The sequence below is a fragment of the Danio rerio genome, chromosome 17, assembly GCF_052040795.2.
Source record: "Danio rerio strain M-AB ecotype USA chromosome 17, GRCz13ab, whole genome shotgun sequence".
Lineage (NCBI taxonomy): Eukaryota > Metazoa > Chordata > Actinopteri > Cypriniformes > Danionidae > Danio > Danio rerio.
In genome coordinates, this window is record NC_141037.1 from 7,688,994 (window position 1) to 7,703,537 (window position 14,544).

Genomic DNA, 14,544 nt, shown 5'->3' on the forward strand with positions numbered 1-14,544 from the left:
TTTTGGGAGATTTTTGCGCAGAACCTAAAGGAATAGTTCACCTAAAATTAATATTCTGTCATCATTTTTACCAAACAAGTAAATTTTTTTCTTGTGTTTAACACAATAGAAGATAGTTTGAAGAATATTGGAATCCAGGAACCATTGACATCCATAGTAGAAAATTGTATGGAAGTCAAGGGTTGCAGTTTTCTTACATTCTTCAAAACATCTTTTGTGGTCAACAGAACAAAATGCTAAAACTGCTTTGGAACAAGGCAAGTTTGAGTAAATTAAGATAGAATTAAACATTTTTGGGATAACTATGCCTTTAACAAAATAATAAAAAAAAGCTCTTAAGTTTTATTTAGGTTTAAAAATGCAAATCGCACCATTAATGACAAAAAGAGGAGCAATTTTACTTTTTTCTTTTCTTTTTATTTTTTTATTTATTGTTTTTTGTTGTTTGTTTGTTGTTTGCTTTTAGTTTCTATTATAAATATATATATATCCTTATATTTTGTATAATTTGTAAATGCAACAAGATTATTATTGTTGCAAAATGTTTGTAAAATGTTGTATTTCAATGTGTACAAACTGAAAATTATAAAAAATATTATGGAAAAAAAAGCAAAATCGCTAAAGTAGGCTTTTCATATATGGCATATAAAATGAATCACTAAAATACATAATATCACTTTATTAATTGCATTGTGCACAAATATTAATGTATGAAAGAAGAAAACTGTTTCTTTTTACAGTTCCATTTAAAAACTTCCATTTATTTCTGTTTCTGATTTAATCAAAGGTTGACAATCCTGTGTCTGTCCTTAACCAAGAAATGAGTAAACAATTCCTGCATTCGAAAAGTGAAGCGGACAAATACAGGGTGATTTATTTTCCATACGTCATCAATAGCTAGTAGTATTGCGGTACAGTTAACTGACTAACTTTATCTAAAGTTTTTCATGAAAGCTACTCTTCTGGAGCAAATGAAAAGAGACTACATTCACATCAAGCAGACTAAAGCCGTGACACGAGACCAGGTGGAAAGACAAGAGGAGGTGAGCCTGTTTGTTCATTATATTTGAGTTCAATATTCAACAATGTACACAGTATGTTTTGTAAAGTCAAATAGGGGTGGGCAATATGACAAAAAAGCTCATATCACAATTTAAGTCATCTCATATCCGGCCACTTTATTAGGTACACCTTACTAGTACTGGGTTGGACCATTTTTGCCTTCAGAGCTGCCTTAATCTTTCGTGGCATAGATTCAACAAGGTACTAAAAATATTCCTCAGAGATTTTGGTCCATATTGACATGATAGCATCACACAGTTGCTGCAGATTTGTCGGCTGCACATCCATTATGCAAATCTCCTGTTCCACCACATCCCAAAGGTGCTCTACTGGATTGAGAACTGGTGACTGTGGGTGCCATTTGAGTACAGTGAACACATTGTCATGTTCAAGAAACCAGTGTTATCCTGCTGGAAGTAGCCCTCAGGGAATGGATACACTGTGGTCATAAAGGGATGGACTGGGTCAGCAACAATACTCAAGTAGGCTGTGGCGTTGACATGATACTCAATTGGCACTAATAGACCCAAAGTGTGCCAAGAAAATATCCCCACACCATTACACCACCACCATCAGCTTGAACTGTTGATACAAGGCAGGATGGATCCATGCTTTCATGTTGTTGATGCCAAATTCTGACTCTACCATCCGAATGTGGCAGCAGAAATAGAGACTCATCAGACCGGGCAACGCTTTTCTAATATTCAATTGTCCAATGTTGGTGAGCCTGTGAGAATTGTAGCCTCAGTTTCCTGTTCTTAGCTGACAGGAGTGGCACCGGTGTGGTCTTCTGCTGCTGTAGCCCATCCGCCTCAACGTTGGACAAGTTGTGTGTTCAGAGATGCTCTTCTGCAGACCTCGGTTATAACGACTGGTTATATGAGTTACTGTTGCATTTCTGTCAACTGGAACCAGTCTTGCCATTTTCCTCTGACCTTTAGCATCAACAAGGCATTTGCACCCACAGAACTGCCGCTCACTGTATATTTTCTCTTTGTCAGACCATTCTCTTTAAACCTAGAGATAGTTGTGCGAGAAAATTCCAGTAGATCAGTAGTTTCTGAAATACTCACACCAGCCCGTCTGCCATCAACAACCATGCCATGTTCAAAGTTACTTAAATAACCTTTCCCCATTCTGATTCTTCCCCATTCTGATGCCAGATTCTGTTTAAACGGCAGCAGATTGTCTTGATCTACGTGCCTAAATGCATTGAGTTGCTGCCATGTGATTGGCTGATTAGAAATTTGCGTTACCGAGCAGTGAGACAGGTGTACCTAATAAAGTGGCCGGTGAGTGTATATCACTTTATAGTACCTGTAGGAGCACTAATGTGTTTTTAAGGAATTTTTCACAGTATTTTCTATAATATTTTTTCCTTCCGGAGACAGTCTTATTTGTTTTACTTTGGCTAGAATAAAAGCAGTTTTTAATTCTTTTAAACCGTTTTAAGGGAAATATTATTAGCCCCCTTTAACAATATTTGTTTTTTGATAGTCTACAGAACAAAGCACTGTTATACAGTGACTTGCCAAATTAACCTAGTTAAGCCTTTAAATGTCACTTTAAGCTGAATACTAATATCTTGAAAAATATTCAGTAAAATATTGTTTATTGTCATCATGGCAAAGATAAATTATTATTTTATTTTTAATTATTATTTAATTTAATTAATTATTATTAGTTTATATTATTATTAGAAATGAGTTATTAAAAATATTATGTTTAGAAATGTGTTGAACAGAATCTTGTCTCTGTTAAACAGAAATTGGGGAATAAAATAATTGAGGAGAGCTAATAATTCTGACTTCAACTGTATATATTGTCATATTGACAAGCCCTAAAGTTAAGCATCACTGTTAACGTTTCTCATACTTACTCACCCTCAAAGCACATTTTGTGGACTGTGCTAATAATCACACATTGGTCATATCTTTATTTTTAGTGTCTCAGAGATCTCAGGCAGTTATTCTTGCAGAGGAAAGAAAGATATGAGCGCATGTCGTCTCTGGATGATATGAGACAGACTCTGGAGGACCTGAAAAAGAAGATGGCGTGGTCTTTGGTAAGCTCTATTAATAGTTGTGTGAAAAGCTGCTTGCAGACGGCCTTGTGTTAAACCGTGTTTCTGTTTAGGTGAGAGAGAAAGAGAGTCAAGTTGAACAGCTGAAGGAACAAATCGAAAAAGAAGATGCTGATTGTAAACATGAAGAAAAGCTGCAGCTCTGTCAGGTCTGAATAATCAGTTGTTTATGTTGATGGTAGAACTTTTTCGACCTATTATGCCCCTTTTTACAAGCTGCAAAAATAAATAAATAAAATATATATAAATAAATATAAAACTATAATAAATATATATACATCTATAATGATTTAATGAAGTAAATATTCTGCCTTGTCTATTAAACGTTAAATACTTCTGACAGAAGTGTAAGAAAATAACCTGTTTTAACCCATGTAGTGGTTACATCAGTCAAATCAATGACAATGAGCATGATTTTTTTTCAGTCCTCTTTCCACCACTGTTAAATTGTATGCTAAAAAGTATAGTTTTCTGATTTATTTTAAAAAGTACAGGTCAAAAAAAGCAGCAATTCTCATATATTGTTAATAAAACTGTTGAATGTAACTGTTACTCTGAATGAGGATGGAATATTGTTTCACCTGTGTTTTGACATTTTACTTTCAGTTTTGTGCAGGCGTCTTATCACTGACCCCATAAACATTAGTTGTCAACTAACCGTTTTGTCTTTAAGAACAAAGTTGCTCTTGCTGAGAAGAAACTGCAGGACAGCCAGAAACATCTGTGTACGCTTCGAGAGGAGCAGGAACATCTCACAGAGGAGAGCCGGAAAATGAAGGAGGAAATTAAAGTCAAAACAAAAGCACAGAAAAGCCAGGAGGTGAGATGTCTTTGCTTTCTATTTATTTAATTGAGTTCTTATGCAATTTTATTATTTATATATATATATATATATATATATATATATATATATATATATATATATATATATATATATATATATATATATATATATATATATACAGTTGAAGTCAGAATTACTAGCTACCCTCTGAATAATTTTTTTTTTTTATATTTCCCAAATGATGTTTAACAGAGCAAGGACATTTTCACAGTATGTCTGATAATATTTTTTCTTCTGGAGAAAGTCTTATTTGTTTTATTTCGGCTAGAATAAAAGCAGTTCTTAATTTTTTAAACACCATTTTAAGGACAAAATTATTAGCCCCTTAGTCTATGGAACAAACCATCGTTATACAATAACTTGCCTAATTCCCCTAACCTGCCTAGTTAACCTAATTAACCTATTTAAGCCTTTAAATGTCACTTTAAGCTGTATAGAAGTGTCTTGAAAAATATATAGTCCAATATTATTTACTGTCATCATGGCAAAGGTAAAATAAAATAAAAGTTACTAGAAATGAGTTATTAAAACTATTATGTGTGGAACAAAATCTTCTCTCCGTTAAACAGAAATTGGGGAAAAAATAAACAGGGGGCTAATAATTCTGACTTCAACTGTATATATATATATATATATATATATATATATATATATATATATATATATATATATATATATATATATATATATATATATATATATACACACACACACATACATACATATACACAGTGCTCATTGTGAGTACTCAATGAATACACCCCTTTTAAAAATAAATAATTCTATCCATTTCTCATTTAAAGCTCGAGTTTGGTCACCTAAAGCCTTTAGAAATAGAGCAATAATATACTTACATTTTGAAAAAGTTATAAACTACAAAATCTCAACTAAATTTGATATTTTTTGTTTCACTTGATTTTTCCTGTTTATTAAAATTTTATTTACACTATTTTCTCAACATTTCCTCAAATTTGAACTGGGATCTTCTTTTTTTTGTTTGATTATTTCCAGATTTGGCTTTGGTACTGACTAAACCATCCTATAAACACAAAAATATTATTGGTATAGAAAATATTAATAAAAAAAAAGATCTGTGAGGGGTGTTCTAATTTATTCTGAGCACTGTATATAAAAATACAAATTTAAATATAAATGATGACATCAACAGTTAGGCTAAGCATTTGTTAAATAATAACAGCTCAGTCACATTTGCTTGTTTGTTATTGTTATTCTTGAAGGAGTATTTCACCCAAAAACAAATATTTCACTCCCTTATGTTTTTCGTCAAAAAAAAAAAAAATTGTTTTGAGGTCCAAAAAGACTATTATTATGATAAGACATTAATAATACAGTAGGGCTGCACAATACCTGGATTCATCTGTTATATGCAATATTTTTGTAAATTATTATTGTCAATATTTTGCAATATAACATTTCTCTGGAAAATGCAATTTTTTTAGATACTTTTAAAAACAATGTATTCATATAATGATATTACAGTAATCAGATAATTGATATTTTGATGATATTATTAAATTAATTCAGGCTAAAACATTTAGACTTCAAAACTCTATGGATGACTGAAGACCTAAGTAGATTTTTTTATCTTTATATTCTGATGAAGGTTGCAAAATTCTGGGAATTTTCAAGGCTGGAAACTAATGGGAACACAGAAAAAAAAATGCTTTTCTTGCTTAGATTTTTTGTCTTGTTTCTAGCCCAAATATCTAAAAATTCCTAAACCAAGAAGCATTTTCTAGACAAGAAGAACATATTGTCTTGTTGTAAGAAATAATATGTCAATATTAAGTAAGTTTTTTTCTTAAATCAAGCTACATAATCTGCCAATGGGGTAAGCAAAATAATCTTACGTCAAAAGAAAAAACAAAATTAATTTGCTTACCCCTTTGGCAGATTAGTTTGCTTGTTTTATGGAAAAACTCACTTAATATTGGCATGCTATTTCTTAAAACTAGACAATATGTTTTGCTTGTCTAGAAAATGCTTCTTGATATAAGACATTTTAGATATTTAGACTAGAAACAAGACAAAAATCTGAGCAAGAAAAGCATTTTTTGCAGTGAATATATGGGAATTCATGGAAATATGTAGGAATTAACAGAAATAAACTGTGAATTTGGTCAATTAAACGTTAGCGTTTAGTTAATTGTAATTGAAAAAATACCTTACTGCATAATTTTCAACCAGATTTAATTAAATAAATAATACCGCCCTTTTTATGATTATTTTAAGAATAAGTCACATTTCTGCATTTGAACGCACTGTTTGAAAACACTGTTGGTCAGGTTAAGGGAAGTGGGTGGGCGCTGGTCAATCAGTGATTTTTAAAACACTATTGGTTTGGTTTAGGGAAGTGGGTGGGCGCTGGTCAATCAGTGATCTTTTTAAACACTATTGGTTGGGTTTAGGGAAGTGGGTGGGCACTGGTCAATCAGTGCTTTTGAAAACACTATTGGTTGGGTTTAGGGAAGTGGGTGGGCGCTGGTCAATCAGTGCTTTTGAAAACACTATTGGTTGGGTTTAGGGAAGTGGGTGGGCGCTGGTCAACCAGTGCTTTTGAAAACACTATTGGTTTGGTTTAGGGAAGTGGGTGGGCGCTGGTCAATCAGTGATTTTTAAAACACTATTGGTTGGGTTTAGGGAAGTGGGTGGGCGCTGGTCAATCAGTGCTTTTGAAAACACTATTGGTTTGGTTCAGGGAAGTGGGTGGGCGCTGGTCAATCAGTGCTTTTGAAAACACTATTGGTTGGGTTTAGGGAAGTGGGTGGGCGCTGGTAAATCAGTGCTTTTGAAAACACTATTGGTTGGGTTTAGGGAAGGAGAAAGGTGGGTCAGTCGATTGGTCAGTCAGTCGAGAGTGGCCTCTGGATTTATGCGTGAAGAGCAGGCGCAGATACAGTGTACAGATAGCAAGACCCCATCTGATTGGTCCAATTTGGATAAACAACCTACAGTATGCATGCGAAACACAAATGCTTGGCAAGTTAGCACATAAAATACATTTCATTTATCACTGTTGTCTGCGATACGTATTTTGCATATACTTTTTTTATATATTGTGCAGCCCTTACAATATAGCTCATTTAGCTAATTCATGCTAATTGTTTGTCCGCTCTTATGATTCTTGTCAATGGAGATACGAATGCACTGTAGAATAAATAAAAGATTACATGGCTTTAATTTATGGGTGAGCTGCTCCTTTAAGTTTTGAATAGGGTTTTTGTTGATCTGTCAAGAGTTTGTATAGGTTTTTAGAGTGCCAGTTTTTCAGGTGGTTTACTTCCGCGCTGAGAATAAATTGAAACAGTTAAAAAAGGAGCAATGCCTTCTTCAGGAGAGAATTCACAAAATAAGTCATGGGTGAGTCCATTTATTGAGGGAACAACTTTAATTTTAGGCTGTTCTTCCCTGTGTGTTATTTAACATCAACATAATTTGCTTTGGAGATTTTTGTTTGCAACTGTCCAGCTTTATTTGCATATGCATATCTACATGAGTCAATTAGCTGGAGTAATTGACTACTGTCACTGTTCTAGCAGCAGCAGAAACCGCCAAGAGGCCGAGCACATGCAGCATCTTAAAAAAATATCTGCCTTGAAAAACCAGCTGGAAAAGCTTGAGACAGAGTCCAGAGCTCTGAATCAAGAGATTAAGGACAGACAACAAGCTCTGCATAAAGGAAGAGAGGAATACGATAAACTCAGGTAAAGACTGGCAGCTTTATCATGTATGGGAATTATCAGACTCAAAGGTAAAGTGGGGTAATAAGCTTTGAACATGTCATGTTTTTTTCCTGGGAGTAATATTTCTAAAAGAGCTGTTGACTTGGAATTGAACCAGATTTTGGTGAAAACTCAAATAATACAAACATACCAATAAAAAATCTGAAAAATCTGTGTAATAACAATAGTATGACACAAGGAGAAAGTGCTGAACTACCGACACTAATGGTCTCTCATATGGAGAATGAAGTCACATGTGTTGCTCAAACGAGTTTTTCACAGACTTCTACAGAGTGTACAGTAAGTGTCTTGATGGTTCTGTGGGTCAAATCTAATCTTAAATTTCTATTGTCTATTGGATTCAAGTCAAGGGATTGGCTGGGCCAATCTACAGCTTCATTTTCTTTCTCTGAAAGCATTTGAAAGTTTACTTGGCTGTGTTTGAATCATCGTCTTGCTGAAATGTCAACTCTGGTTTCATCTTCGTTCTCCTGCTAATGTAGATGTTAGACTGAAGCAGCTGATAATCATTGACAATAGCCCCTTTCACACATACAGACCTTTCCGGAAAATTGCCGGCAATTTTCTGGAAAGGTTGTATGTGTGAACAGGTCCTTTTTGAAAATACCGGTAAATTCGTTCTGGCTATTTTCCGGAAAGAGAAGTTGTAACATTACCGGCAATTTGCCGGAATGCTGCGCTGTGTGAACGCAGAAGGAAGATTCCCGTAATAAGCGCGTGCACGTCTAGAACGTGCTGACGTGAGACGTCTGCTTTAGCCAATCACAACAGTCAGACGCATTTACGTCCGCTCGGTTTGTGAGGATAAAAGCCTTTGAATATTTTTCCAGACACATTTAGCTGCTAGAAGTTAGTCAGATCACGTTTATATGTTCTTCATAATGCCAACTGTGTAAATAATCATCGATGAGATGCTTATGATAAGCCGTTGTTTGTTTACGTTCGTGTGCCTGTGAACCTGTGAGCGCCAGCACACGTACATATTATGAACATCTCGACATGCGAAAGTGATCCTGAGAAAGTTGTTCACAATATTGATTATCCACAGAGTTTGAAATTTAGTCAAATGTTTACAAATACAAGCGCAGCCGTTTAAAGCTCATTTGTGGTGAATGATGTCAGAATTTACCGGTATTTTGGAATGGATGTGTGAACGCTCTTTTCCGGAAAATTTCCGTAACGTCCTCGCCTGTGTGAACAGCGCTTTTTTCAATATACCGGTAAAGTCTTTCCGGAAATTTTCCGGATATTTACCGGTATCACTGTGTGAAAGGGGCTAATGAGGAAGGGCAGAGAGTTACTGAAGAACAACTGAGAGATTTAAGCTACTGTCTGGGCTTTCACTCCCTTTCTACACCTCCCTTTCTTCATGTGTTGTTCAAAACTTTTTCCCTGTGTCTTTTCATATTATTAATATGAATATTACCTAACTTCATCTGCAAAAACAAATTAGTTTTGTTTTCCTTGCATATATAGATTTCTTTGCTTTTAACCAACATCTGGTGAAAGTTTCAAGTCAACAGCACCTTTTAAAATATGTTTTTTTTTTAGAAAAATGGTGATGTGTTCGATAAAAATTTTCCCCACTGTATATTGAATGAAGCTCATGAATAATACATTAAAGCATACTTGCCAAGATTTGTCTCTGAAAATCCAGAAGACCGGTGTTTTGGGTGAAGTGTCTGAATAACACTGTTAAGAACCCGGTTAGTAGGTTACCTGTACTGTGGTGTTTGTAACTGTAATTGGATACTATACCAAAATTGGCAATCAGGGGGTTTGTCAGACTACCAAAAAGCTGAGAACCGCAGTGGGGTTAAATTACAGGAGTTTTCCAGGAGAAGTAAAAAGAGGGGGTGGCAGGAGATGGGTCTGAAATACAGGAGACTCCCGGGAAAAAGAGGAGCGTTGGCAGGTATGCATTAAAGTACATATGTTTGCTTTAGCTGGGCTATAATGAAACACTTTAACCCTAATAGGGCGTTGAAATCAAGTGTGCCGCAAGCCTGCGTTTGAGTGAAGGTTTCGGCCGTTAGATCGCCCCCTGGGGGCTGGCTGCAGTACAAGTCATAAAGCCCGCCTCCTCCGTGTTAATGAAGGAGACTTGAGCCCAAATAAAAAAAATGATAACACTTGCAATAAAATATCCCGAAAGATGGTTCTGGTCGATTAAGGCATTGGTTATTGTGCTGAAATAGGTGCAGATCTTCATTTTTGTAAACAGTTTGTTTTTAGCAGTAATTTAATGCTGGGCGTGTCATCGTGATTGACAGCTGTGATTGACAGTTTATCAAAGCAGCGCGTCTGAGCTTCGGCAGAAGACTGAAGTGTTATTATTCGATTTCTGTGTTATTTTACCATGACAAAATGAGTTCAGCAGTAAACTATAGTTTCTGACATGCATGATCCTGGTGGAACACTGTTTATTCGCTAAGGTCAGGGCTTTTTTCGGGCTTTATTAGTTTGCTGATACACGCCTAACCACCCAGATAGCAAAATACACTCGGGCCAGTTCCAGCTAGATTCTCGCCTGCCGGAGACTTACCCCTCAGAGCTCAGACTGACTACCTCTGCTGGACCTACTCCGGATGCCTGGACTCACTGCCCGATTCCAGCCCGAGTCAATCGAGCCAGATGCGGCGGCCGAGCGTGCCGGCGCTGCGGCATGCGAGCCGGAATCAGCCCGCGACGGCGCGAGTAGGTTATGCGCTGCGGTCCGGAGCTGGCGTGATTGAATATATAAAACCCTCATATTTGTTAACGTTATTACATCCATTTGTGTTGATATGACAGCAAACGCATGCTGAGAAGTTCGGGGGGCGTGGTTGATTTTACATAAAGCCTTTGGTTGGAAGCTCGACTCCGCTCATTTTCGCGGCTCCTCCTTTGGCTCCATCAGACAGTCCTTCTGCGCATGTCAAGGCTCCAATTTCAGCAGTCTTTTGCGACAGTTTGTGCCCGTCAAGGAGGCGTTTTGCCCTCAAGGCGTTCAATGGGAAAAGGGGCTGTCGCGTCGTCCATATTTTTTACAGTCATTGGTTGAAATATGATGATGATGATGTAAAGGAATAGTTCACCCAAGTTATTATTTTTTACCATTTACTCACATTCAAGTGGTTGTAAATGTTTATGAATTTTACTAAACAAGATAGCAGCAGTCTTAAGCAAGAACCCCAGACTTCCCTCTCCCCAGACACTTCCTCCAGCTCCTCCGGGGGGATCCCGAGGCGTTCCCAGGCCGAGATCTTTTCCTTTCAGTCATGTCTCAAAGCTCATGACCATCTTCAGTATAAAGTTGAAGTCAGACTTATTAGCCCCCTGAATTATTAGAACCCCTGTTTATTTTTTTCCCCTATTTCTGTTCAACAGAGAAATTTCTTCAACACATTTCTAAACATTATAGTTTTAATAACTCATCTCTAATAACTGATTTGTTTTATCTTTGCCATGATGACAGTAAATAATATTTTACTAGATATTTTTCAAGGCACTTCTATGCAGCTTTAAGTGACATTTAAAGGCTTAACTAGGTTAATTAGGTTAGCCAGGCAGTTTAGGGTTATTAGGCAAGGTATTTTATAACGATGGTTTGTTCCGTAGACTAGAAAAAAAAGTTAGCTTAAAGGGGCTAATAATTTTGTCCTTAAAATGATGTTTAAAAAATTAATAACTGCTTTTATTTTAGCCGAAATAAAACAAATAAGACTTTCTCCAGAAGAAAAAACATTATCAGACATACTGTAAAAATTTCCTTGCTCTTTTAAATATAATCTGGGAAATATTTAAAAAAGCAACAAAAATAAAAAAAGGGGGGCTAATAACTCTTGACTTCAACTGTATATATATTTTTATAATAATAATAATAATAATTTGTTATGTAGCACCTTTAAAACTTAATTCTCAAAATGCTATACACAACAAAGATACAGATTTAAAAACAGTTAATAATAACAGTAAAATTGAACCATTCAAAGTAAAACATTTAAAATAGATAAAACATTCAAGCATCTAGAAAGCAAACCAAGAATGCACACCTCATGAATAGGTGAGTGTAAAGTAGTGTGAAAAGATTCAGCATGTGTAATGTCAAAGCGTAGAGAACAGAATAAAAAGAAACTCAAACCAGTGGAGGGTGAATAAATGAGAACAGAACTGACATTTTTTAGTGAATCATTTTAAAATATAATTTCTTTTAAAACTGAGCTTGCAAAAAGAAAAAAAAGAGTAAATTGTGGTGAAGTCTGTTAATTCTAAATTATGACTGGGGCAAAAAATATATATATTACACTGAACCGGACTGAACCGTCTGTAGGTGATAATTATTTTTGCTGTATTCATAAATTCTACATTTTGAAATGAAATTTTCTTCATTTTTTTTAGCATGGAAGAAAAGAACATCAAAGCCTCTCTGGAGTCCAAATCAAAGAGAAAAAAGCAGCTTATGGCCAGCAGATCTAACAGACTGAGGCGGTTTGGTGATCACATGCCAGAATTGATGGAGTCCATCAACAAAGCCTTCGCTCAGGGGCGATTCAAGAAGAAACCTGTGGGACCAATAGGTGAGGTTTTTTACCATTTTAAAAATCTTTTGAGCTGATCTCCAGCTTGGGGAGGGAGCACTTTTAGCTTAGCTTAGCATAAATCATTGAATCGGATTAGACCATTAGCATTTACATTAGCTACCTAGAAAATAACAACTTTTTATTTTCACAGTTCTTAGTACACAATGTAACTACAAAAGAGATGAGCTTTAAACTGGAAAATAATCAAAACAATTAAAAATATTTTTGAGCCAGATGCTAATGGTCCAAATTGGTTCGATGATCTATGCTAAGCAGAAAAAAAGGCTCTCGCCAGACCCAGAGATCGGCTGAATGAATTCAAATATACTACAACCAAACTCCTAATCTCTAGGAGAGCTGTGAATTGAGCCTACTGTCAAAAAGGGTGGAGTTGGGTCTGGTGGGATCACTTTTAGCTTAGCTTAGCATAAATCATTGAATCGAATTAGACTGTTAACGTCTCGTCAGAGCAATCCAGAAAATAGTAACTTTTCATTTCCCACTGGTCTTTTTACACAATGGAACCACAGAAGAGTCAAGCTTTAAACAGGAAAATTATCGAAACTCTGTATTGAACATTTTGAGCGAGATGCTAATGGTCTAGTCCAGTGATGCTCAACCCTGCTCCTGGAGATCGACCTTCCCGCAAAGTTTAGCACCAACCCTGATCAAACAAACCTGAACCAATTAATTAGGACCTGAACTGCACTTGATAATTACAGGCAGGTGTGTTTGATATGGGTTGCAACTAATATCTGCAGGAAGGTCGATCTCCAGGAACAGGGTTGGTCACGCCTGGTCTAGTCCCATTCAATGATCTATGCTAAGCTAAAAATGCTCCTGTCAGACCCTGAGATCAACTTAATGGATTAAAAAATGGTAAAATGGTAACTATATATATATATATATATATATATATATATATATATATATATATATATATATATATATATATATATATATAATAAGTCTACGTTCAAAAACAGAGCAGAGTCTGTCAGGAGCACATTTAGCTTAGCTTAGCATAACTTGTTCAATCAGATTAGACCATTAGCATCCTGCCAATGCAACCTAGAAAATAGCAACTTTAAATTTTTTATTGGTCTTATTACATAGTGTAACTACAGAAGGGTCAAGAAGGGTCAACAGGAATATTATTATAACTCTTTTTTGTTGTTGTTTTTAAACGAAATGCTGATCTAATCTGATTCAATGATCGATGCTAAGGTAAAAATGTTCCAGCTAGAACCAGAAATCAACTTAATGGATTAAAAAATTGTAAAACTGAACTCTTTGACTCTAGAGGAGCTGTAAAATGAGCTTACCTTCAAAAAAAAATGGAGTGGGCTTAGCTTAACATAAATCATTGAGTTAAATTAGATCATTAGCATCGCGACCTTAAAAATAACAACTTTTAATTTTCCATTGGTCTTATTACACAATGTACCTACAGAACAGTCAAGCTTTAAACAGGAAAATTATTAAATCTCTCTTTGAAATTTTTAAAGGAGATGCTAATGGTCTAATCCGATTCAATGATTTATGCTAAGCTAAAAATACTCACCACACCCGGAGATCGACTGAATGGATTCAAAAATTGTAAAACTCAACACTAAAATGAGTCTAAAATGAGTTTAAAAGTAGAGTATTCCTTTAATTCACATGGCACAAACAAATGCCAACAAACGTTAACAATGTTCGTGTTCAAAATGCCTTAAATAATGAATTAAATGATCCTTCTCGGGGTTAACAAGACATTTACGTGAAGCCTGTCTGGCCCCTGAGCAGATTAAGTCTTTATCCACAAACGCAGATTGAACCTGTTCAGTCAGGTGAAAACAAACTAACCAACATCCTCACACACAGACAGGGGAGACACACTGATCCAACAAACTCAGACACACTTGTTTGTTTTATTGCCTTAAATCTGTGCCGTGTGAGTTGGCCTTATCAAACCAGAAACAAATCACAATTTGCCTTCATTGTTGATTTTTTTTCTTCTTCTTCATTAGGTGCATGCATCAGTCTAAAAGATCCCACTTTAACCTTGGCTGTAGAGTGTTGCTTAGGATTTTTTTTGAAAAGCTTTTGCTGTGACAATTACAAGGATGAAAAAGTCCTTCAGGGATTGATGTCACAGTATTTCTACAAAGGCAACAGGCCTCAGATAATGGTGTGTCCATTCACAGACCATGTTTATAATCTTCAAGGCCGGTAAGACATTTCAGA

At 35.6% G+C, this 14,544-nt stretch overlaps 1 protein-coding gene across 11 annotated transcripts in view; it reads left to right on the forward strand.

Moving 5' to 3' along the window:
• Positions 1–14,544, forward strand: part of smc6 (structural maintenance of chromosomes 6) — an 87,322-nt gene that overhangs the window by 7,384 nt on the left and 65,394 nt on the right. For 6 of the 11 annotated variants that reach the window (XR_015512883.1, XR_015512884.1, XM_087289886.1 and 3 more), the window contains exons 7-15: positions 788–868; positions 942–1,043; positions 3,008–3,127; positions 3,199–3,294; positions 3,819–3,965; positions 7,282–7,370; positions 7,550–7,714; positions 12,134–12,312; positions 14,328–14,529. Coding sequence is in view for 9 of the 11 variants with exons in the window: in XM_087289886.1 (XP_087146012.1) it covers positions 788–868; positions 942–1,043; positions 3,008–3,127; positions 3,199–3,294; positions 3,819–3,965; positions 7,282–7,370; positions 7,550–7,714; positions 12,134–12,312; positions 14,328–14,529 (1,181 nt within the window). In the remaining 2 variants the exon portion in view is untranslated. Of the gene's footprint in view, positions 1–787; positions 869–941; positions 1,044–3,007; positions 3,128–3,198; positions 3,295–3,818; positions 3,966–6,313; positions 6,386–6,619; positions 7,371–7,546; positions 7,715–12,133; positions 12,313–14,327; positions 14,530–14,544 lie in introns of those variants that run through there. The other 5 variants (XM_087289883.1, XM_087289884.1, XM_087289888.1 and 2 more) reach the window with 2 other exon arrangements.